The 23,460-nt window shown below is 40.0% G+C and overlaps 2 protein-coding genes across 2 annotated transcripts; one reads left to right on the top strand and one right to left on the bottom strand.

Annotated features, from left to right (window-relative positions):
- The first annotated feature begins 576 nt into the window (after positions 1-576).
- engase (endo-beta-N-acetylglucosaminidase) lies at positions 577-15,825 on the top strand. Its single transcript, XM_063471108.1, has 14 exons — positions 577-752; positions 2,505-2,581; positions 2,662-2,863; positions 4,987-5,135; positions 5,301-5,455; positions 7,204-7,352; positions 7,525-7,693; positions 7,765-7,871; positions 8,361-8,472; positions 10,475-10,662; positions 10,782-10,924; positions 12,430-12,529; positions 12,619-12,730; positions 13,246-15,825. Exons 1-14 carry the CDS (start codon positions 667-669, stop codon positions 13,621-13,623), a joined length of 2,127 nt encoding a protein of 708 aa, XP_063327178.1. The 5' UTR covers positions 577-666; the 3' UTR covers positions 13,624-15,825.
- A 7-nt stretch (positions 15,826-15,832) lies between these two features.
- scpep1 (serine carboxypeptidase 1) lies at positions 15,833-22,677 on the bottom strand. The gene is made up of 13 exons (XM_063471124.1): positions 22,551-22,677; positions 22,207-22,346; positions 21,000-21,089; positions 20,747-20,902; positions 20,518-20,592; positions 18,477-18,549; positions 18,238-18,275; positions 17,701-17,829; positions 16,956-17,040; positions 16,683-16,796; positions 16,430-16,567; positions 16,176-16,339; positions 15,833-16,073 (listed from the first exon to the last, which is right to left on the bottom strand). The coding sequence occupies exons 1-13, from the start codon at positions 22,609-22,611 to the stop codon at positions 16,011-16,013; spliced, it is 1,326 nt and encodes a 441-aa protein (XP_063327194.1). The 5' UTR covers positions 22,612-22,677; the 3' UTR covers positions 15,833-16,010.
- Positions 22,678-23,460: the final 783 nt, after the last annotated feature.

The following is a 23,460-nucleotide window of genomic DNA, read 5'->3' as shown; positions in this document are numbered from 1 at the left end:
CTTAAATTGAGTGTTATCAACTGGATTTTGACGCCTATAGGTTTCGTATATCGAGCATAGTGACATCAAAAAGTACAAACCAGATTTTTTTAAATCACGTTATATTAAACAGCTCCCACGTTGTCCAGCCTTGTCGTTTTAGTTTGTGAAATTGGAATGGAAATGAAAATGCCGATAAATTAGCAAAAGGTGCTTTGCTAAAAGAAATAACAATACCCATTCCACTTGGAAAATGTGAAGGAAGGGCAGTTATCTATAAGATAAAGATGGAACTATGGCAGAAAAGATAGGATGAGGATAAGAAAGGAAAAAAAATATTTCAAAAATGTTAAATACACGAGAAAGGGGAAACAGGAAGCAGGGAAGGGAATGGTCATTGAAGGGTATTTGGGGAACAGATGGGCGGGGCAGAGGGTGTAAATAGAACTAGGAAAGCAAATTTTTGTTATTTGAGAGAAACACAGCTGGTTGGGAGCTGATTTAGTTTGTTAATAACATGATGTTGTACACTAGGTGGTGGTGTGCACCTTTCAGCTGTCTGCAACCGCCTATTAACTTCAGAGAGAATGAGAGAGAACGACGTCCTCGCTGGTTGAAAAGCCGTTTCAGTTTCCATGTCCTCAGATAACTTGACGCTTCATTACTCTCTGCACGAAATTCAGGGAAATGGCATCGAGTGGTGCGGAAATCCAGCTTCCTTTACGAAGGAAAAGAAAGAACGGAGAGGAAAGTGATGGTGTCGCAGGAAAGAGGTACAACATTTAGTCAGGAGAGCCCTTCTGCCTGCTTATATTAGCTGTGTGAAAATTAGGCCTAAAAGTTCCCGATATACGTATTTGTTTTTTTATGCCTTATATCTTTATTTATTTTGCTAAATAGGCTGCAGTCAACATAACCTACGGCGTTAAATCTAAAATAAAGAACAATTTTGCAAGTATCTTTAACAGTCTGCTATTCTTCCTGCTCTGCGTTTGATATTATAATTAATCACCCTTCTGCCACTTAAAATGTGTTTATTGAAATGCTATGATATATTTGTCAGGTGTCTTTTGTAAAACAGATTTTTAAATCTCAAAGAGAGGATAGGAAATGATCGATCACGTTGCCAAAAAAGTTTTTATGTTAGAGAACTTCCGGTCAAGATCTTCTGTCTTGTCAAGTTAAGCTCCGTCTTCACCTAGGAGAAGAGAAAGGAGAAAACTGCGGGACACAGTCCTGGAAGCAGGAAGGGAATGATCATTTATGGGGATCATGCCAGATACATTGGGGTTCTCGTCGGTGGATGAGAGAGTTGCTTCCCTGCACCTTCGGGTCAGGGAACGATTCCTGACTGTCGTTTGTGGTTATGCATCAAACCGACAGTTCAGAGTAACCAGGCTTATTGAAGTCACTGAGTGGGCAACGACAAGGAGACATCGAGGAGCGTGACTGGGAGGAACGACCTGTCTAAACTGATCCCGAGCTGTGTTTTGTTTTTGTTTATGGACTTTTTCATAAATCACAGTTTGTTTGTTTGAAAGGGAGAGTGTTTGTTAGTTGAACCGCAGATACAGGAGGAACAACGTGGTTTTTGTCCTGGTCGCAGACCACTGAACCAGCTCTTTATCCCCTCAATGATATTTGAGGGTGTGTGGAAAAGGCATTGGAGTGTCCCGTGGGGGATGCTTCGGGAGTATGGGGTGTCCGACCAATTGTTATTAGCCATTCAGTCCTTGTTATGGGAGCTTTGTCCACATTACCGGTGTTGTGCCAAAAAATGATCGTCTGCCAAAAACTGATTTCCGGTATTTGCCAAAAACTGATTGCTCGTATTTAAACTGCTATAAATAACTTGTTGGTCTGTAATATGTGAGACATATGTCAAATATATGTATGTATGAATGATATCAAGTCATCTTGAACCACAAACAGCATTCTTGTAACAAGGTAGAAGCCGTAATCAGTTTTTGGCAGTGACTTTTATATATCCTTTATTTATCCAGTTAAAAATGTGTTTTTTAAGAGCAATCTGGCCAAGAGGACAGAAGACATTGCAACAAATATAACAACAGTTCTGTAAACATATTTTAAGTGGACAAAAAGGACCGGATTGGTTATAATGTAAGTACAATAACACAGAGTTATAAAGATACTTGAAAAACATGTAATTTTTAAATTTTTTATATAACCCCTTTGTAAACCCTGTTCACTGAAGTCTATTTACCAACATACACAAAGAGATTACACATAAAAAAACAGGAAACATTGGAAATCAGGTTTTGGCAGGCGATCACTTTCTGGCACAACACCGGCAAAAATTCGGACTCATTTCCGGTGGGTGCTGGACTCTTCCAGGACTCTTCCAGAGCAACTTTTTTATGTTAAGGGAATTTTCTCTGTCTGGGAACCGATTAATTGCAATATTGTCAGAAACCTTTTTCGGAAATACTGTCACATCAGATTAGTTTAAAAACCAATTTAAAAAAAAAAAAACAACCTTTCCCTGGTTTCTTATCCTTTATCAGGTTGGAATCTTGTTTGGATCAGCCCACGGACTCAGTTATTTGTGAAGTCGTCACGTATACAGCGTCACCGCTACCTGGTAAGGTTAAAAGTCTAAAAAGATCTGAGTTAAAGCTGGTATCTTGTACATTCTTGTACATGCTGTTTCTTGTCTTCAAGAGAAACATTATGATGCTGACACCACTGAACCAATCACCTGCGGTCTTGAATCAATGGAGGATCTGCTGTCATGGACAAGAAGTAAGGCAAACCCCTTCAGTGGAGCAGTTGTCCCCTTGGCACCTCGAGAGCCTCCTCTGGACCGTTGTCTGCGACGGACCTTGGTGTCTCATGACATGATGGGTGGCTACCTTGATGACAGGTATGAAGCGAGTGAGTCATACCAACATGTGATACGCACTTTCTTTGTCTGTGCTTCACGTTTCTAAATCATAAGATTCAGCACGGTGATTTCTGGCTAATCTTGCTGACAGACCTTAATGTGACACGTTGCGATATGATCGCAGAGCAGCCAAACCTTGTGCATGCTGACCTTATAAAAAGGGTTAAAGCCACTGGGGTAAAGAGTACAGCTAAAATTGTTGTCTTGGCAAATATCTATATTCAGTTAGCTTGTTGAAATACAAAACTGTAATTAAAGTCAGATATTTGTCTGTCTTAATAATAGCGTGTGATAGTTTTCTTTGTATTTTAACATAGACTATCAATACAGCAGTTTACTATGGTGCTTTAAATAATGACCTTCTTGTGTCCGTGCATGTTAAGCACAAAAAGGATATGTGTGGGTGTGTTGTGGTGTTAAATCCTGATTGTTTGGTACTCTTACACAAGGACCACACTGAATCAGCAGTCCTTGTATATTAGTCCTTTTCCATATAACCACTTTCAGTGGCATTTTTGCCTCATTTACCCTAACACTAGCAATCATGCTCAATGCTGATCAATTTTATACATGAACAAAAGCTATGTTTATGAGAGCTTTAGAAAACAAAGTGTCTTTCCCAATATATCAAACGGTCAAAGTGGCATATTTTTACAATAATAATGAGCTGCAGCCAAAACAGCAGTGTGAGAGTGCGTGACAGGAAACAGGCCATGGAGCAGCCTAATAATTAAATTATCCTGTCTGTGCACAGACAGCGTATGTGACGGGGAAGGCTAATACATCAACAGTAGCTGCTTCTGTCTCAATGCAGACAGTCTGAAAACATGCAAACAGGTGATAAGAAAGAGCAGTTTTTGTCTTTTTTATCTTACCAACAATTTTTTTGAAAGCATAATTTCTTTGTGGCTTTAGTTAGCATAGACCCTATGTTTCATATATGTGTGTGTGTGTGTGTGTGTGTGTGTGTGTGTGTGTGTGTGTGTGTGTGTGTGTGTGTGTGTGTGTATAGCTGGTGGCACATACAGCATTTTAGTTTCTTCCTGTTTTAGGACATCAGTCTCTTAAGCATTATTGCATGCTTAAGAGACTGCAACAATATTGGACATATTCTCCTCTTATCATCTTTGCCACAAATAGTTCTTTAATTTACTTTGAAAAGTTTTGGTGAACACAACTAATCCCCTGCCTTTCATTTAATAACTAAAGGGTCCACCCTAAAAAACAAGTGTATTATATTAAAATCTGTGATTATTCATTCTGAATTATTCTTAGACACTGCACCAGGTCATCCAACTGATTAGCTTCTAACTGACTACAGGCTGCTGCTCTGCCCAGTTCTGAGATCCATCATTCACACTAAGGGCCAGCCCACAAACTATGCCTTAGAGCAGCAGTCCCCAACCTTTTTTGTGCCACGGACCGGTTTATGCCCAACAATATTTTCACGGACCGGCCTTTAAGGTGTCGCGGATAAATACAACAAAATAAAACTAGTACCGGTACCGAAAAAAAGATGATTTATTCATAACACACGTGAAAAGACCCAGGAAAACCGAGTTAACGATAAAAACGATAACAAAATAAACCGATAAAAACCCTGAAAACCATACATTTCACACCTGACCCTCAACTCTCGCGGCCCGGTACCAAACGACTCACGGACCGGTGCCGGTCCGAGGCCCGGGGTTGGGGACCGCTGCCTTAGACCATGGTATAACTACTTAAGAAAACTGCAGCAAACGGCACTGTATGACAGTTTTTAGTGAGGCTCCATGGCGTAAAATAACCTTAAAACACGTAGAGTTTCATTACTACTTTAAATTATTTTAGATCTGACTGACACAGGAGAAAAGATGTCAGGCCACTTGTTCCCAGGTGGAAGAAAATTCTAAATGCTTGTAAATCCCAACACACATCCAGTTACAACTAACTACATGTACTGTAAATGCTACAGTTTGATACACCTTACCTAGAACAGCCTAAACTTGTGGCTTAAGCTTTTATTTCTTTGGTTTAAGTTCATTATTCACAAGGAGATGTTGTTACAGTCGCACTGTTGTACTGGTCTCACACAGGCTTTCTTCTGTTTCCTCTCTAAGGTTTGTTCAGGGCACAAATGCAGAGGCTCCATATGCTTTCTACCACTGGCAGTACATCGATATTTTTAACTACTTTTCACACCACCTGGTAACTATTCCTCCTGCTGTGTGGACCAACGCTGCACACAAACATGGAGTCATCGTTATTGGTGAGCAGAAAGTCTCAATAAAGCAGAACCAGACCCAGTTTAGTACGTCTGAAATAGCATCATAAATTTTAAATGTAGGATATACTAAAAGAAATGGAGTATGTTGGCAGAAAGAAAAATGGTATCTTTTCTTGTCTTGAAATGTTAAACTGCTGTGGCCTACAGGGACTTTCATCACAGAGTGGATAAATGGAGCTGCGATGTGTGAAGACTTCCTGAAAGATGAGGAGTCGTACCGGAGAGTAGCTGATAAACTTGTCCAGATTAGCCACTGTTATGGCTTTGACGGCTGGCTCATTAACATAGAGAACAAGCTCAGTGTGAGTAAAGCTTCTGTGCTCACCTCTAAAACAAACTGTTTAGGAAATACAGCCAATTTTCTAATCCATCTCCCAACCGGCACCAAGTTTTACCCCTAGTCAGCTCTTCCAGCTCATCCAAGGTATTCAGAGGTGTTTTCCAAGCTAGCCAAGAGATATAATCCCTCCAGTGTGTCCTGTGTTTATCCTGGGGTTTCCTCGCAACACCTCATTTAGGAGGCATTGTAGACAGATGCCTGAATCACCTAAATTGGGTTATTTGGATGTGGAGGAATAGCAGCTCCACTCCAAGTCCCTTCCTCAGCCACACTTCAGAGGAAGCTCATTTCTGCTGCTTGTGCTCTACTCGCCCCTCATTTATGAACAAGACCCTCAGGTACATAAACTCCTGCACTTGATCAAGAACTTGTCCTGGATTCAGAGTGGGCAATCCTCTCTTTTCTAATTGAGGACCATAGCTTGGAATGGCATGGATTAGGAGGCAGTCAGGGACAGAGTTCCTGATGATTACAAAGCCAACATATTGGGTGCCAGTCTAGCTGACATAATGAACCTGTGTTTAACGCAGTGGCAGGTTTGACTTCAACGTGATGCCGTTTGTTCCATCTTCCCGCTCTCTCTGTTTCCAGTTTCTATTCTTAACTATCTAAAAAAGGAAAAAAGCCTAAATTATTTTCTGTTTATTTTTTTAATAACACTTGAAATGAATGACTGAGAGTATAAACCCAAGGCTCTATGGAGTCCTGGGCAAGGGAGCCAAGAGGATCTTTTTCCCACATACTTCTATACAACAGGACTTCTTTTTGAACTGAGACGAATTAGTCATCTTTTACACAATACTTAATTGTAGGCTGTAAGTCTTAATGTACTGTTTTCCCAGAAATGGCAGCGCCAGCAGTCTTTGTCAGTAGATGTAGAGGGGAAGGATTCCAGATAGCCTTTATGTAATCTTATTGAAAACCTATTAAATCACTGAAAAAGCCACAGAAGCAAAAATAAATCCTGCATCTGTCATTAATAACAGGCCGTGAGTATTTAGCTTTTACTCTACCATCTATTGGAGCAGACCAAAGAAATGATTTAATCATAAACAGCGGTCCCTCGTTTGTGGCGGCAGTTACGTTCTAAAAATAACCCGCGATAGGTGAAATCCACAAAGTAGTCAGCTTTATTTTCTACAATTATTAGAGATGTTTTAATGTAAGTGAGATGTAAAACTACTCACTATATACACTTTTCTCAGACAGGCATGAACATTTTCACACTTTTCTCTCTTGTTTAAAGACTCTTAAAGTTCAAACCTTTGTAGAAAAATAAGTCCAGTATTATAAAACGTTTCGTTGACATTGTTGTGTTGGTTGGGGAGAAAACGTACAAACGCACAGTGCAGCACTTCAGAGTCACACTGCTAGCAATCAAAGATTTATGTAAATTTGACAAGCTGAACGCATTTTGTACTGGACAGGAGACACGGCACGATTGACAATGGTCTACAGCCAATCAGGATGCAGAACACAATGCGCTGTGTATTTAAAAAAAAAAAAAAAAGCATGCAAAGTTGCACACAAAGAAATCAGCGAAACAGCGAGGCTGCGAAAGGTGAACCGTGTTATAGCGAGGGACCACTGTACTACTGATGTATGCTTTGATTTGTGCTTACCTTTTGGAAAAAAGTAAACCGATTGCATGACAGTGTCGGTCTTAGCACCTGGAGCAGATGGATCATGTGTGCTGCTCTCTGCTTACAGGAGGTTGCAGTGCGAAATGTGCCGCTGTTCCTGCGCTATCTGACAGACCACATGCACGAGAGAGTGTCCGGCAGCCTTGTGCTGTGGTACGACAGTGTACTTGACAATGGAGAGCTAAAATGGCAGAATGAGCTCAACCAGTCCAACAGGTAGATTAAAAAAAACAAAACGTGTTTCCTTTATAGCATCTGATCAAAAACAAAGACTGAAAAAGAGAACTTTTGTCCACAGAAGTGTGTCAGACCTTTTAGATCACGATTGCTTCTAGCCAGTCAGTTCCTGGCGAACAGTTATGTATCCGTGTCAATATCTCCATACCAGGGTGTTTTTTGATGCTTGTGATGGCCTCTTTACCAACTACAACTGGAAGGAGGAGAACCTAGTGGGGATGAAGAACCTGGCGCTCCAAGACCGCCAAGCTGACATCTATGTTGGAGTGGATGTGTTTGCTCGAGGAGATGTAGTAGGAGGAATGTTTGAGACAAATAAGGTAAGAAACTGTGAATTGTGTTTGCCAGCTTGTGCTTGTACCGTGCAGCGTCTGATTTTGGTTGTCTGCAGGCGCTGGAGATCATTCGAAGGCACAACTTCTCTGTAGCCATCTTTGCTCCTGGCTGGGTATACGAGACTCATGAGGATAAGAGTGAATTCCGAAAGAATCAAGACAGGTGAGACTAATGCAACATCTACTCTGTGAAAAAATCATAGACTGTATTTATAGACGGGTGTAGGCACCATAAGCTGAAGGCACTGTCTTGTTTTTTAACAGTGAGCAGCAGAAGTGAGATTGTGCAGTGAGAGGCTAGTAACTTCTCACTTGTCAGGACTTGTCAGTCCCTTTGGGCTCTAATGAGAACCATAATTATGAAAAGAGCAAAGTGTTATGTTAAGTGAGAGCTACCACTTGAAACTACCACTTCAGCCCACTAACTCAGTGAGGTAATAGGGGGAGGAAGCTGAGAGTCTTTTTTACATTCAGACTTACAATCACCCCTTGCTGGCTGTTGGAATAAATGCTAAGTTAAGGTTCTTGTGCATTTGAAACACTTTTGAGAACTGGACACAGCATCCATCTTTCAAATATAGATAATATGTGGAAAATTGATGTGGGGCATGTTAGTCAGTGTAGAGACTGAGATGGTCTGTCCTGTGTGCAGGTTCTGGGCTCTTCTGTCAAACTACCTGTACATCCACCGACTAGCCTCACCGCTCCCCTTCGTCTCCTCCTTCTGCCAGGGCTTTGGGAATGCCGTCTACTGGCAGGGACAGGTACTGAAGTAAAGTGTTATTTATGTATTACACTGCTTCATGTATTACCTTTGCATTACTCCCTGTGTAAATGCCAATAGCAGTATAACACTAAACTTTCTTTTGCTCATCCAATCCAGTCCAATTTTATTTATAAAGCACTTTAAAATACCCAGCACAGGACCAAAGTGCTGTACAGAAAATAAGTTAAAAACAATAGAATAACAGAAAACAGCAAAAATAAATAAAACACATAATACATAAAAATTAAAGCAGCCCTATATTAAAAAACAAGATAAAACAGCATAGAATAAACTAAAAACAACTAAAACTAGCACTAAAAATAAAAACCAACATCTCACGTGGTGTCAAAGGCCTGGGTGAAGAGGTGGGTTTCCAGGAGTGATTTAAAAACAGGTAGAGAAGAAGCCTGTCTGATCTCTGAAGGGAGATTGTTCCACAGCTTTGGAGCATGATCTCCTCTGTGCTCAGTCCTGGGTACATTCAGGAACAGCTGATCAGCTGACCTGAGAGAGCGGGTGGGTGTATAAGGCTGTAGCAGCTCAGAGAGATAAGATGGGGTTAGGCCATGAAGGGCTTTAAAAGCAAATAAAATAATTTTAAAACGAATCCTAAAAGAAATGCTCATACATACTTGCACATTTTTCTATCCTAATAAGGAGAACTTCCATAAGATATTTCTTTGAAGTTTTACCACAAAACTAACGGCAAAGTCAAAAACAGCCCTGGAGCACTTTACAGGGCTGACAGTGATCTGAGTACACTTGGAACAAGCTGTGATTCTGAAAGCTGTTGCATCACTTCTTTTGTTTTGTTTTCAACCCCAGTCAAGTTTCATCTGCTTGGCTAGTGTGGAGGGGTGTGCTAACTTTGTGTTAGCGTCATAGATTGTGTAGAAAAGTGTTGATTTCTCAGGTGTTGTATAGCTTTGTTGTACACCCCTTAAGTTGCTTTGCCATTGCTGTCCCGTCTCCCATTCTTCTAAACAGAGCTTTTCCTCACAAACAGAAAGTTTGAACAGCAGGTGGGTGGTCTTCTGTGCTTACAGAGAGCTTTGTGACTCAGATGGCCTTATTTAGGGTGTCCCCCTCTGGTAATGATCTCACTGACATCATTATAGAGCTAGAATAGAAGAAACTGTCTGAGCCAAGACCAGGCTGAAGCCTGTGCTTTTGGATCAGAGGGCTTACTCGTGTAATATGAGTATTCACTGTTGTACTGGTAACAGCGAATACTGTCCTTTTTCTTTTTTTTCTTTTTTTAAAGGAAAGAAAAATTAGCATATCAGGTGATAATTAAAAAAAACCCATCATCAACAGTGTAATTATTTATTTAAAAAAGACAAACTCCAGAATTAGTCTGTGAAAAACAAAGTACACTTCTTGTTAACGTCTTGAACCACTTTCAGTTATTCTGTTGTAGATTTACTTTGTGTGTTTAAGATGATCGGTTATCGCCCAGACAGCCGGACATTTGACTCTAGACTAGTTTGGTGTACGGAGGAGTTCAGGGTCAGCAGGGTGTCCGGGTCCCATCCTCTGAAAACCAACCTAAACCGTCATCTCTGCACCACCTTGCTCGTTAGTTGGTGTTTGTTTCCACATGTGGTGCAGGCACCTCCCCTTGTGTGTCCAAAGGACGTTATTCCACAAGTCTTGTGGTTTGTTCAGACACAACTTTGCAAACCTAAACCCTGCTGCCATCTTCTCATGTTCAGAGAGAAGTGGATTTTTCCTACAACCATTGCAACAAGCCATACTTGTTCAGTCTTATTCTAATTGTATGGTCATGAACTTTAACATTAACATGCTTACAGAGGTTTGTAACATGTAATGTTTTACAGGTCCTCGTTAAGCTGTAAGCGGCTGAATTATTACTTGTTACTCAAAAGTTTACTTGTCAAACCTATTAAAGTGTATTATTTGCTTTATTAGTTTATTAACATTGTTTAAAAATGTGCAGAGTAATTTTGTATTTTTTACTCTTTTTTTTCTGTATGTAGCATGAGACAAATAGCAGCTGGTTCAACCTGACCGCCCAGGAGATTCAGCCTTTGTACTACCACCAGACTGTAGGGGGTCTCGGCTGGCTGAGAAGCTCTGGCTGCCCGAAGGACGCCTGGAATGGAAGTTGTTCGCTGCTGCTCGACGGACTCATCCCTGCAAGCCACACCACTCCAGTTTGTGCCAAGTGTGTGGGTTTGTTTGATTGAGCCTTTATTTTGTTTTAGTTTCTACCTTATTTTCACATATATTTCACATATGGCACATATGCAACAGCTCATTTCTCTTTTTTTCCCCTTGATTCAGGATCTTCTCCATCCATGTACCCCTGCCGTCCAGTACACTGGTGAGCCTCATCTACAAGGCGTCTCCTGGGATCGCAGTCTCCTTGGAGCTGAAGACGACTGATGCCAGTCAGTGCACACATGTCGATGTCCAGGAAGTCCAACGTGAGTTTCTTAAGACCCTTCAAAAATTCTTTTTCAATCACCACCATTAAGCCTGACAGGGAATCACTACTCATTTCGAACAGTCAAAACCCTCTCTGCTTTAGTTTGGTTTACATTATAGTTGAGAACATTTAAGGGACAGACTGATTAAAAACTGACTGATTTTCATGTGTGAAATTAAGTTTGTGCAGCTGTTGGTTGTTGTTATAAACTGTTACCTTATTGAGTTTCATTATAGACAGTTTACCCAGCGAGTGCCTCTTTAAAAACGGGAAAAAGGACCCTTTCTTTGGTGTGTGGTGTAGATATTTAGACTTTGCTGTGTTTCAAATCACACTACATGGAATTTACTATTCCTCAGTGGCTGGAAACTATAGACTGTATACAAAAGATGGATTAAGAGACTCATCCATTGGTTTCTGGATTCCACAGGTTGACACCTCAGCATGGGAACTGAGCTGTTTGAATATTAAGCTGTCCAATTGTGAAAATATTGTGGGAATAGTCCAGCTTATAGACACTCTGCTAAGCAAAACTCTTGCTTAAATCAGAATAATTCCATTCCTTTAGACATATGGGGTTTTTTTTGCTTTTGACGCCTCGATTCTCTTGTGATTTCTCAAAGAGACAGAAGGCAAAATATAGAGTTTGTCAAAAGAAGTGTTGCAGCGATGTTCTGGATGAGAAAAATGTGTTTATTGAACATTACAGTGCGCAAACCTGTTCTGGCAGACCTGCAAATAAAAAACTTTAAACATGTTTTACATCACAGTATGGGCACTTCGAGGTCATTAGGTCTCATACAAAAACCAATATTCATCAAACAAAACCTTTGTAGAACCATCCTATTGGTCCCCAATTCATTTAGCAGCACATCATCCATCCAGAGTCATAAAGGAGTATCCTCATGATTTAGGCCATTTAGTACGTTTGTTTTGTTTAACTTAATTTTTAACTGCTATTAAAAAAAATCTAACATTGGGATAAATGAAATATTTGTTATCTTATTTTAAGAAGAACAAAGAGCCCGGCAACAGATGGTGTGGCCCCCACAGAGCCCTGATCTGAACATCGGGGATTATGTCTGGGATTACGTGAGGAGACAGAAGATACTGAGACATTTTAAATCCACAGAAGAACTGTGGCACGTTCTCCAAGATGCTGATCAACAGGCCTTAAAAACAGTGTGCTGAGGTGAACTGGTGCTATAAAAGGCACCAGTTCATAGTGTGTATATATATATATTGTGAACAGGTGTTTGCAGTGTGTCTATATAAAAATTCTCCTTTGAAAATGAATATTTATTTTTTTAAAAAGTGCCCTTCATTCTCACGTTACTATTAATGTCTCAATTTATTACATAGTGCTGTTCGTCAGGCTTAGGGGCTTTAGTTTCACACAGTTGCTGATACTTGGTGGATTCATCATTTATTGAAGGTTTGTGATCCTGCCTCCAAATCACACAGCAAGTTGAGTCATTGTTGGGTGTTTTTGTGTGTCTATAGTTAACAGTGTATCCCCTGAAGTACTGGATGACGAGCACCAGTTAGTGAACAAGTTCACTCAGCTATGTGGAAACTTGAACCACAATGGTTGGACCATGAGGTGTGTGCAGCACTAACAGTTGAGTGATTTTAATTTCTCCAAAGAGTTGAAATTCTTGGACTTATTTTTTTCCCCATGTTTGTGAGCAGGTGTTCACAGCTGGAGCTTCACAGCTGCACTCTTCGAGAAGTTTGTGTGAAGATCGAACGCATCGGACAGCCTGAGGACACGCCTTTCAGCTGCAGGGTGGGAGAACTCACGGTGAGACAGTGGGAGCAAGTACTCCTCGATGTATTACTCTGTGCCTGCTGTTCGAGTTTAGAATGTAAGCTTGGATCCATAAATAATAATGATAAGACATTTTATTTATAGGCGCCTTTAAAGACCTTTAAGGTCACCTTACATTAGTACAAAAAAATAAAAGCATAAGGTAAACAACAAAAAATAACCCCACACAATGGGCTTGTGTGGGGTTATTTTGTGGTATTTGGTACACGTTTTATTAGCCACACATGACATGAAGACAAATGTAAAGTTACTGATAAATATGTTTATTCCAGTCCACTTGAGATTAATCTGGGAGAATACACTCTCCAAGTTTGAAGCGGATTAAATGAGCAGGTTTTAAGACAGACAAAGAAATGATGGACAGAGGGTTTTTGCCAACTACCACAATATCAGCAGTAAGGTTACCAGTTTTCTTTGAGAAGTAATCTATTCAAAATTTGAACTTAAATCTGGTTCTACCATGTTTCTTATTTGTCTCTTTCTACAAGGTCTTAGATGTAGCTAGCCTGCAGGTGCCCCCAGACAGGATTCAAGGTGTGTGCATTGATGACGTGGTGTGGCTGCGTGGGGCTGGAACCTCACTCCTCAACGCCACTCTGCGCTGGGACTACCCTGGCAACCTCGTACGTCACTTCAAGGTGTACTGGCGACAGCTGAGAGGACCTCATCCCAGCATCCCCCCTGGTCAGTTGGTTCTGGTGGGTCGCTCGTATTCCAATTTGTTCAGGGTGACGGAGCTGAGAGTGCCAGAAGCTCCTGGCCTGTTGGAGCTGGTGGTGGAGCCAGTAATCAAGATGGGTTTCCCAGTCCCAGAGAGCCACTGGGGAAGAAGAAGCGTCAGCTACACAAAGGATTTCTCAAAATGAATTTTACACAAATACCAACCAGTAGCATCTTCATTTACTCTCATGCTACGACTGTTACTATCACACCTGTGAAGCAGAATGTGGAGAAATGCCTTAATTTGTTTCAGGATCAGTGTGCTTCAGTGATGTAATCACCAATCTCATCCCAGTGTAGTAGAAGCTTAAAGAAACATTTCAAACATCTTGTGAAATGTGAATTGAGGCTGTGTAAGTATACTTATGAATACAGCTTTGTAACATTTTACATCCTGTTTAAGATCTAGTTAGTAACAAGAATGTTCAACAATAAAACTGGATAACTGAAGGATATTTTCAAAAATTTAAGTTGAAGGGATAAAAGCAATATGTAACCTGTACGAAAATGCAAATATGATCCATATTTGGGTCAAATAAGTCTGGTGTCTGGGCATTCCAGACCTTTAAAAAAAAAAAAGGGGGAAAAAAAGAAAGAAATTTGTTCAATTTGATAGTTTTGATCAGTTATGTGTAAAGCCAATAGCATTCTAAACAAATGAAAGGTGCACCTTACCCTTATACTGTTTTATGTCTTTGTCTGAATATCTAATCACAGTCTGTATAAGTGAATATAATCAAATCTACAGCCATGCTAACTGCTTTAATAACTAAGCTAATACAATGCTAATATTAGCATGCTAACATACTATACATGTACATGCATGTCACAGGTGTTGTTTACATATTAACATTTACATACTAACACTCAACTCATAGTACCCCTGTGCCTAATGGGAATTATGTTAGTTTTGTGGAGAAAAAAGAAACCCTGACAGTTTCGACCATGTTCGCTAAGCTTTGGTACTAACATAGCCCAGAGCCAAGATGGCTAAGATCTATCATCCCACCTAGACAATGGTGAAGCCAGTGCTTAATACCAGCCAAAAAGTAAAGGCTATACAATATTCATTTTTGTGTTATTATTCTTTGGGAGCAAACACAGAGAGATTCTTACAGTACAACATTATTGCATGAAGATGATGACTACATTTGGTATGTTTCCTCGAATGTCAAGGAAAGTTTGTTTTAATTATCAAAGGGTAAACAGATCTTCTGACTGTGCTCAGTGATGGAAGTTTTGGTTGTAATTTAAGGATTGAAATTTAGACATAACGAAAAAAGGGCTCAAGCCACCCACTGTTTATGTGTCTATTGTATCTTAAGCAAATTTCCTTGGACATTGGCTGCTTTTTCATTCATGTTCAGTCCAGCTCTTGTACCTGACCATTTTCAGAATGTTTTTGTCAAGCCTCTTAACCATGAATCATTAACCGAGTATAAATGCTCATTTATACTCTGTGGGTGGGTGAATGGGTGAATGACTGAATGTAGTGTAAAGCGCTATACAAATGCAGGCCATTTACCATTCAAGCATAAAAAAGGAACCAACTCAAGGGATGAACTAGTTTTGTGTTCATACACAACAGACAATTTAGCAAAGGACCAATTTTAAACTGTGTCTTTATGCACCAGCAGCTTGTCAAAACCAAAACACAATTTATGGAATTATTATTGTAGTAAAACGCCATTAGATTGTTAGTCACCATGCAGCATTTAAAAAAAAAAGAAAAAAGACAGCAGCTTAATTGTTCAGATAGACAATGGCACACACACTGACACACATGTATTCATATCCTTGTGGGGACATCACATTGACATAATGCTTTCCCTAGCTGCTTACCCTAACCATCAAAAATGAATGCCTAAACCTAATCATAACCCTGACACTAAAACCACGTTTTGAGCCTCAAAAATGCCTTCAAACTGGTAGGAACTGGGATTTTGTTCCCCATAAGTTTAGTCAACTTGGTCCCCACAAAAATATTAATACACGTGTACACACACACACACACACGAAGACGAAGATCCTCAACATCCTCATCATTACTGAAGCAGTGTGGGATCATCTTAAAAAAAAAAAAAGGCAGCTAAGATCCCAAGAAGCACCTCAGGATGTCTTTCTTCTTCTACTTAAAGAACTTTCATGAATGCTTACCTAACAGAGTTCAGACTGTGTTGAAGAATAAACTGTTTTTCCTTCATATGCAGCATTTCCATTTGTTTACACGTTTCAATAAATCACTGCATCCGTTTCCCCATTTCATAAAATGAGGGGTGGCTCAGGACTCTGTACTGTACAACTGTTATTTGACACTCTGTACAACATTTAAATAAAGACAACATAAAGTAGCCTTTATGAAACAAACGTGTCTTTATTGCTTTTTATTGGGTTAAAATATTACACAGTATTGTAATCAACTGCACTTTGGAGTTTGGTTTAGCACGGAGTGAAATTTATATATTTTTTTAAAAAAGGTAACGTGATCATTATGATTGTCAGTGCACTTCCAGCTTGGATCAGAGAAAGGTGTTCAGGCCTGCTGGGTGATCATCTTCAGCATCTGCAAGGCCATAGGTCCCTGATCTGAAGGAATCTGTGAGGACAGACAAAAAGATGACATTTTATGTTAAATATTAATAAAAAGAAATTAGGTTCTATTTATCTACATTTCATCAACTGACTCATTCTAGCTTACCATGTGACCAGCTTTGAGAATCCAATAAAAGGCAAAGTTCTTAAAAGTCTTGCAGAAAGCTCCAGTAACGCCCGGGGTGGCAGGATCATCGAGGGGAGTCCACTTAAGCTCGTTAAAATTACGAATCCCCTCCCACTTTAGCTGCTTCACCCACAGCTCCTGACCTGTGAGAAGACAAAGATCCAGGTGATTAGACTCAACAGGGACATATACTTGGTGCGTCACCCATCTTCATAATTTACTGAGTAACTAACCCATAGTGTCCACGATGAGATCAAGCTGTCCATTGTAGACTGTGACTTTAACTCCAGCAGCCAGCAGCTGGTCAACTATGTCCACCACTGGCTTCATAAAGTCTCCTGCCATGTTAGTGAAGACCTCATCAGCCTGACCTGAGGTCACAGCAAAAACAGGAGAGGGAACAAGGTTTTATGATGTTTAGTATTTTCAAGCATCTAAAATGAAAGGACAAACAGTTCCTTGATCTTTCACTTCAAGAAATCGTACCTCCCCATGTGACATTGTCAGGAATGATACCCAGCTTCTTCCTTATTGGTCCATTCATCAGCTGACTCAGGGACTGGCTGTGGAGGGGGCGAATGTGACGATGTTTCTGCAGACCTGGTATAAAGTAGGAAGAGCCTCAGTAGATAGTCATCGAAGAAATTTGTTTTTAAAACTTTACATTTAGACTTAAGTAGGACAGGTTTATTTTAAAATCACCAAACCCATGTGGTCTAGTTTACTGACTAGATGGAATCATTTAGATCAGAGTCTTACTGATAAAGTCCAGCCCTGCAGAAGAGGTGAGCTTGTCATCTGAACTCTGAGTTAGGATGTTGTAGAAGTTGACTCCATTGGTATTCTTAAGGAAAACCAAAAATAAGACAAAACAATACATAAATATGGCTAAAACTACTTTATTAACATTTTGTTTACACAAAAATATAACATATCTTCAGTGTGTATGCTCCTAGCCAAAGGTGACCATATTAATATATAGTTGTACTAATAGTCATCTCAGTTAAACAGGTTATGCATGTATAACAGAATAAAAGCAACAGCGATTCCATACACACTATAACACTATTGAAGAGGTCATATCAGTTTCCACTATCAGTCAGAGAGTAGAAGTTTATGATGTAAATATGCAAACATGACTTCTCAGCTTGACAGGCTGAAGCCATTTTTATTGGGACACAGATTTGCCCTCGAAAACATTGGCAGGTGCAGATTCCAAAGAATGGAGTCAAGCGGAGTTAATTCTGCTTCCAGAGCCATGAACCAACTATGGCCACAAATGCAAACAAGTGAGAAGTTTTACGACAAGGTTGTTTGAGATGAAAGGAGAGATGCTTTCTCTTTTGTATGTTTAAATTAATCTCTGTTGGTAGATTTTACTAGACAAGCACTGCTTGCCCTGATTGCCCCGATGGAACACCACTTCCATAAAGCAATTTAAGATTAGACAATACATTAAATATCCAGCAAGCATTTTCTCCAAATTATGTAGTGTTGTACAAACCCGCTCTACAGCAGACTCAGTCATAGACCACAGCTCAGTCGCTTTAAGAAACTGGCCCTGCTCCACGGCTTGCTTCACTGCCTCTGCTGCCTTACTGACATCTGCCAGGCCGTAATCATCCAGGAGGGACTGCACACAGAATCATATAGAAGCTCAACACAATGGACAAAAAGACTCTTACCTGTGTGTTACATACACTGTATATGAAAGATCATCGTAGCTTCATAATCTCAACAGTGTCATCGTTTTTTCTAAATGATGACACTGTTGAGATTAGATAGTGAATTCAAAATGGTTTTCATTTAGTAAGTTATGATCACTATTAGAGACAGAAAGGAGGATAAACCAGATTATGCTAAAGGAAAAAGAACCCAATGATAAGTGGTAGCCAATGAGCTCGCAACGTTTTTCAGTCAGATCCATGTTTCACTCATCACAGTTTTAAAACGCCAAGATCGCAATGGTGAAAATGCAGGATTGTACCAACTGGTGACATCAAGACAGGTTCATATATGCAGTCTATGGTGTGTTACTTACAGTGGTGTAGAGATATGGTCCCCATGTCATAACAGAGTCTGTGGATGAAACAAAAGTGTATTCAAGATAAACACTCCCACTGTATTAACAGAAATTCACTCAGCCTTGCTTGAAGTTTTACATAAAAGAATTCTCAGCTTTTAACCCCAACAGCAAAAACCTGCCATTTGTTCTCATCCTATGGTTAAAATGAAGTCTTTCTTGGCACATGGTGTTGATACTTAATATCTGATACTGACCCAGTGGTGAAATCCATGAGTCTCCAAGTGCCACACCAGAGAAGTTGCATTTGACTGTCCCTTGGGTTATGGCCTATAAACAGATGAGAGACACAAACGAATGGTTTTATTCATTTTTTACTAATTTCTACATTGTAGATACATACTGACGACATCAAATATATGAAGCAAGATACATGGAATGATGTAGGAAAGAAAAATATTGATAAATAAATATGTTTTATATTTCAGATTCTTCAAAGTAGCCACCCCTTTGCTTTGTTGACAGGGCTGCAAACCCTCGGCCTTCTCTCAATGAGCTCCATGATGTAGTCACCTGAAATGGTTTCACGTCACAGGTGTGCCTGTCAGGGTTCATTTGTGGAATTTTGTGCCTTCTTATTGGGGTTGAGACCATCAGTTGTGTTGGACAGAAGTCATGTTAGTACACAGCTGACAGCCCCATTTGATAACTGCTAGAATTCATATTAGTGCGAGAACCAATCAGCTAAGTAAAGAGAAACAACAGCCCATCATTACTTTAAGAACTGAAGGTCAGTCAGTCCAGAACATTGCTAACTTTGAATGTGTCCCCAAGTGCAGTCGCAAAACCATCAAGTGCCTTAATGAAACTGGCTCACATGAGGACGCCCCAGGAAAGGAAGACCAAGAATCACCTCTGCTGCTCAGGATAAATTCATCCGAGTCACCAGCCTCAGAAATCTCAAGTTAACAGCACCTCAGATTAGAGCCCAGATAAATGTCACACAGAGTTCCAGTAGCAGACTCATCTCTACATCAACTGTTCAGAGGACACTGCATGAATCAGGCCTTTATGGTCAAATAGCTGCTAAGAAAACACAACTAAGGAAAAGCAACAAGCAGAAGAGATTTGTTTGGGCCGAGAAACACAAGGAACGGACATTAGACCAGTGGAAATCTGTGCTTTGGTCTGATGAGTCCAAATTAGAGATCTCTGGTTCCACCCTATGTGTCTTTGTGCGACGCAGAAAAGGTGGTCTCTGCATGCATGGTTCCCACTGTTAAGCATGGAGGAGGAGGTGTGATGGTGTGGGGGTGCTTTGCTGGTGACACAGTTGGGGGTTTATTCAAAATTGAAGGCACACTGAATCAGCACGGCTACCACAGCATCCTGCAGCAGCATGCCATCTCATCAGGTTTGTGTTTCATTGGACCATCATTTATTCTTCAACAGGACAATGATCCCAAACACACCTCCAGGCTGTGTAAGGACTGTTTGACCAAGAAAGAGAGTGATGGAGGCCTGGCCTCCACAGTCACCTGACCTAAACCCAATGGAGATAGTTTGGGATGAGATGGACCGCAGAGTGAAGGCAAAAGGACCAACAAGTGCTCAGGATCTCTGGGAACTCCTTCAAGACTGTTGGAAAACCATTTTAGGTGACGACCTCATGAAGCTTATCGAGAGAATGCAAAGAGTGTGCAAAGCAGTAATCAAAGCAAAGGGTGGATATTTGGAAGAATCTAAAATATAAAACATCCTTTGAGTTGTTTACTACATAATTCCATATGTGTTCATTCATAGTTTTGATGCCTTCAGGGAGAATCTACAATGTAAACAGTCATGAAAAAAAAAAAAACATTAAATGAAAAGGTGTGTCCAAACTTTTGACTGGTGGTACAAACGGCCATCATAATCTGATTTCATACAGCATACCCATCAATTTAACATTGCTAATGTCAGCTATATTTATGAAGCACATTTCATGTTACTTAATTCAATCAATGTGCTTGAAACAGAATATAAATCATTAACAGCTCTAAATATCTCTCTCTCATAAAATAAAATAAAAAAAATGTGACCAGCTAAAAAAATAAAACAAACTACAATAAAAGTTATTGCTTAATTCTCCAGAAGAATAGGCTTTACAAGCTGTTTCTTTAAACGTCACGTTGTCTCTACTTCCCTTTTCTATCACATGACATCTTTATTACTGGGACTTTCCAATAGCAGGGAGCTCACACTGAACTGAATGCTGTGCCAAGAACAACAGAAAGATCCCAAAATAAGTCACATCACCTTGCTGAGCTCCAAGGAGATAGCAGCTGCCATCTTCCCTCCATATGACTCAGAGAAAATGTAGAAGGGGATGCTCTGAAAAGAACAGAACAGTACACTTTAGGTCCTTTAATACTGATGTGTTTTGGAGTCACTTTAGTGTTTAGACAACGTTTGATGAGCCCATCTTTCTGACAAACAGGCAAAATAATAATAATAATAATAATAGAAAATGCAATAATGGACATACCTGGAACTCAGGCTTTTCTGAGAAGAAGTGTTTGAGCAGCACCAGCATGTCTGAGGCTACAGTGGACACATTGATAGCATAGGCATCTGGCCTGTCTGTGTAGCTAAAGCCAGTGCCCACAGGGTTATCTACAAATAACAAATTGGCTGCCTGGACCTAAAGGTGACACACACACACACATCAGCATGCTAATCTGCATTTTTATTCATTTATACTTTCTTTGAAGCACTCTTCAGTTACAATAAATCTTTACCCAGCTTGTTTTTCTGGGCTCTAGATCTCTGTTCAAAGGTCCAATTTCCTCAAAGTTGCCAAAACCAGTTCCAGATCCTCCTGGGCCACCCTAAAACACACACACACAGGTAAACATTGTTATATTTGCCATTTAACTCAACACAAGCCACATTCGTATTAAATGAGCCATTAAAGCACACGTCTCTATTACTGTTTGTTTGTTTTTGGTGGCAGGGGGTGGGATCAGAAAAATAATGCAATACAAGGTCATAAGATGGAAAGTTTAAAATTAGACCAGAATTGTTCCTCTTTTGTAGTTAGAAGTAAAAACAACACTGCCATTATTCACTCTTACCACCTCTCAGTCTAAGCCCCATTCCATTTTTAACCAAAGGCCTGATCATTTGATCAGACGGGGACACAATCTCTGAACATCACAACTTCCTGCAGACATCACTGTACAGGAAGATGGAATGGTAGCATGATGCTGCACATGTTTGAGAATGCAACCACGCATGTGCTCGATTTGTCACAGACCTGATTGTTAAGTGATTAATGATGCTCAGCGAACAGCTTCAGGGGATTTCTTAACTTCCTGTCGACTTTATTAACTATTCAATCAGTATTTAATACAACGGGTAAGACAGACAGTTGATATGGGATGAGAATCACTAAATAAGACATAAATTACTTGAAGCATTATTAGTTTTGTGGACTTTTGTTCCCCCTCAGAAACATACAGACAAGACTGACCCCCACTTTCCAGTCTTACTCCAACTAATAGTTGAACGCTTGAGTGTCTGGGGATGGATCACTCTCTGTGTCCAGTACAAAAAACTTCTGCATGCTTTAACTTGAATGAACTACAAAAACATATGAGACTCTACAGACAGTGCAGGTATTGTAAGTGCAGACTGTAGACAGCCTACTGCCTAAATGAAAAATAACTTTTTAAACTGTCAGCATAAGGTCGTGGTTGACAATTAGGGGGAAGTTGCAGGCAAAGTTAGGAATTCACAGTTTAAATTCCTATTTAGGCTATTTGTTTATTCGTATAAAAAGAAAATCTCACTGACAATTTATTTGGTCTAAACGTAATGGTACTGATACTAAACGACTAAACACGCGTAAAATGTTCGTAAATGGGACGAGTAGGGAGTTTGATTGAAATGCTGACATCACTAGAAGCCCAGTTAAGGTGGAAAACAAAAATCATGAAGTCCTACCTGCAGCCACATGACCAGAGGTAGGTCCTTGTACTGGGCATGTACACTGTCAGCATAATAGAGCCACCAAAACATGTGGGCCCCGTCTCTCACCTCCACATACTTCCAGGCTTCTTTGCTCGCCAGAGCAGAGGGGAGCCCTGCGCAGAATTCAATCACATCCACTCTGTTAACTTGGTGTTCGGTTACAGTGTGACAGTGTTACATCGTCATTCTACTAGAAACAATAAACCAGTCTGTGATGAGCGATCAAAACGTTACTTTCGTTTTGAAGTCACAGTGGGAGGTAAAAAAAAGCCGAGAAGAAGTCTGTAAGAGCCTCGTCCACAGTGCGGATATCTTACCTTTAGACAGCACAACGCTGAGTAAGAAACACAAAGTAAAGTCTACTCGGAAGGAACCCATCGTTAAAGTGTCTAGCTGCAAAGGCTCCGCATAATTTCAACTGCAACGAGAAGTCACATGACTAAACCCGTGGTCAGCTGACCGACACATTTTTTTTTATATTGCGTCACAAAGTAAAGTCAGTGATGGGATTTCCAGCTCTTTTTAGAGAACCGGCTCTTTCGGCTGGACTCACTAAAAAGAGTCGCCTCTTTCGACTCCGAACCGGATCTTCAGGTTGTTTTGTTGCTTTAATTAATTTATTATTACAATAATATAAAATTATGCACAAAAGGAATTACTAATGTAAAAAAAGTGGTTTTATTTATATATGTTTATATATAAATATATACAGTGGCCCCTAGAAACAAAACACGTACAAACTCTAAAACACATTTCTAGCGTTAACTGAACTTCCAAAACAGAGCTACCTAGATCACTTAAATTACACAATTGAAAGCATATGTGTATTGTTTGTGTATTTATACACAAGCACTCATAGTATATATTCAAATAATTAAAAAAAAAAAGTTCATTTACCTCTTACTACCACACACCGGTCGTTGGTACTTGCTGGCTTGTGTAGCCTCTAGGTAACAAAAGCTCAACACTGCGCCTAGCATTCTGGAGCACTTCTGTTGTCTTTTGTACATGTTTTGAAGTTTTTACGTGCTTCTGAGGCTACGTCCACATGTACACGGGTATTTTTGAAAACAGAGATTTTCCGTTTTCGTTTTAAAAAATAATCCCGTCCACATGTAAATGCAGAAATGAAGGAAAACGCTGCTAGGAGCATGCCAAAGCAACAGGTGCTGATATATTCCTAAACGTGTAGAAATGTTGGCCAATCAGAAGTCTAGAAGCCTCGAT

Source organism: Pelmatolapia mariae, linkage group LG4 (genome assembly GCF_036321145.2).
Source record: "Pelmatolapia mariae isolate MD_Pm_ZW linkage group LG4, Pm_UMD_F_2, whole genome shotgun sequence".
NCBI lineage: Eukaryota > Metazoa > Chordata > Actinopteri > Cichliformes > Cichlidae > Pelmatolapia > Pelmatolapia mariae.
Note: the sequence above shows the minus strand (reverse complement) of the source record. Positions and strands in the feature narration are given on the sequence as shown.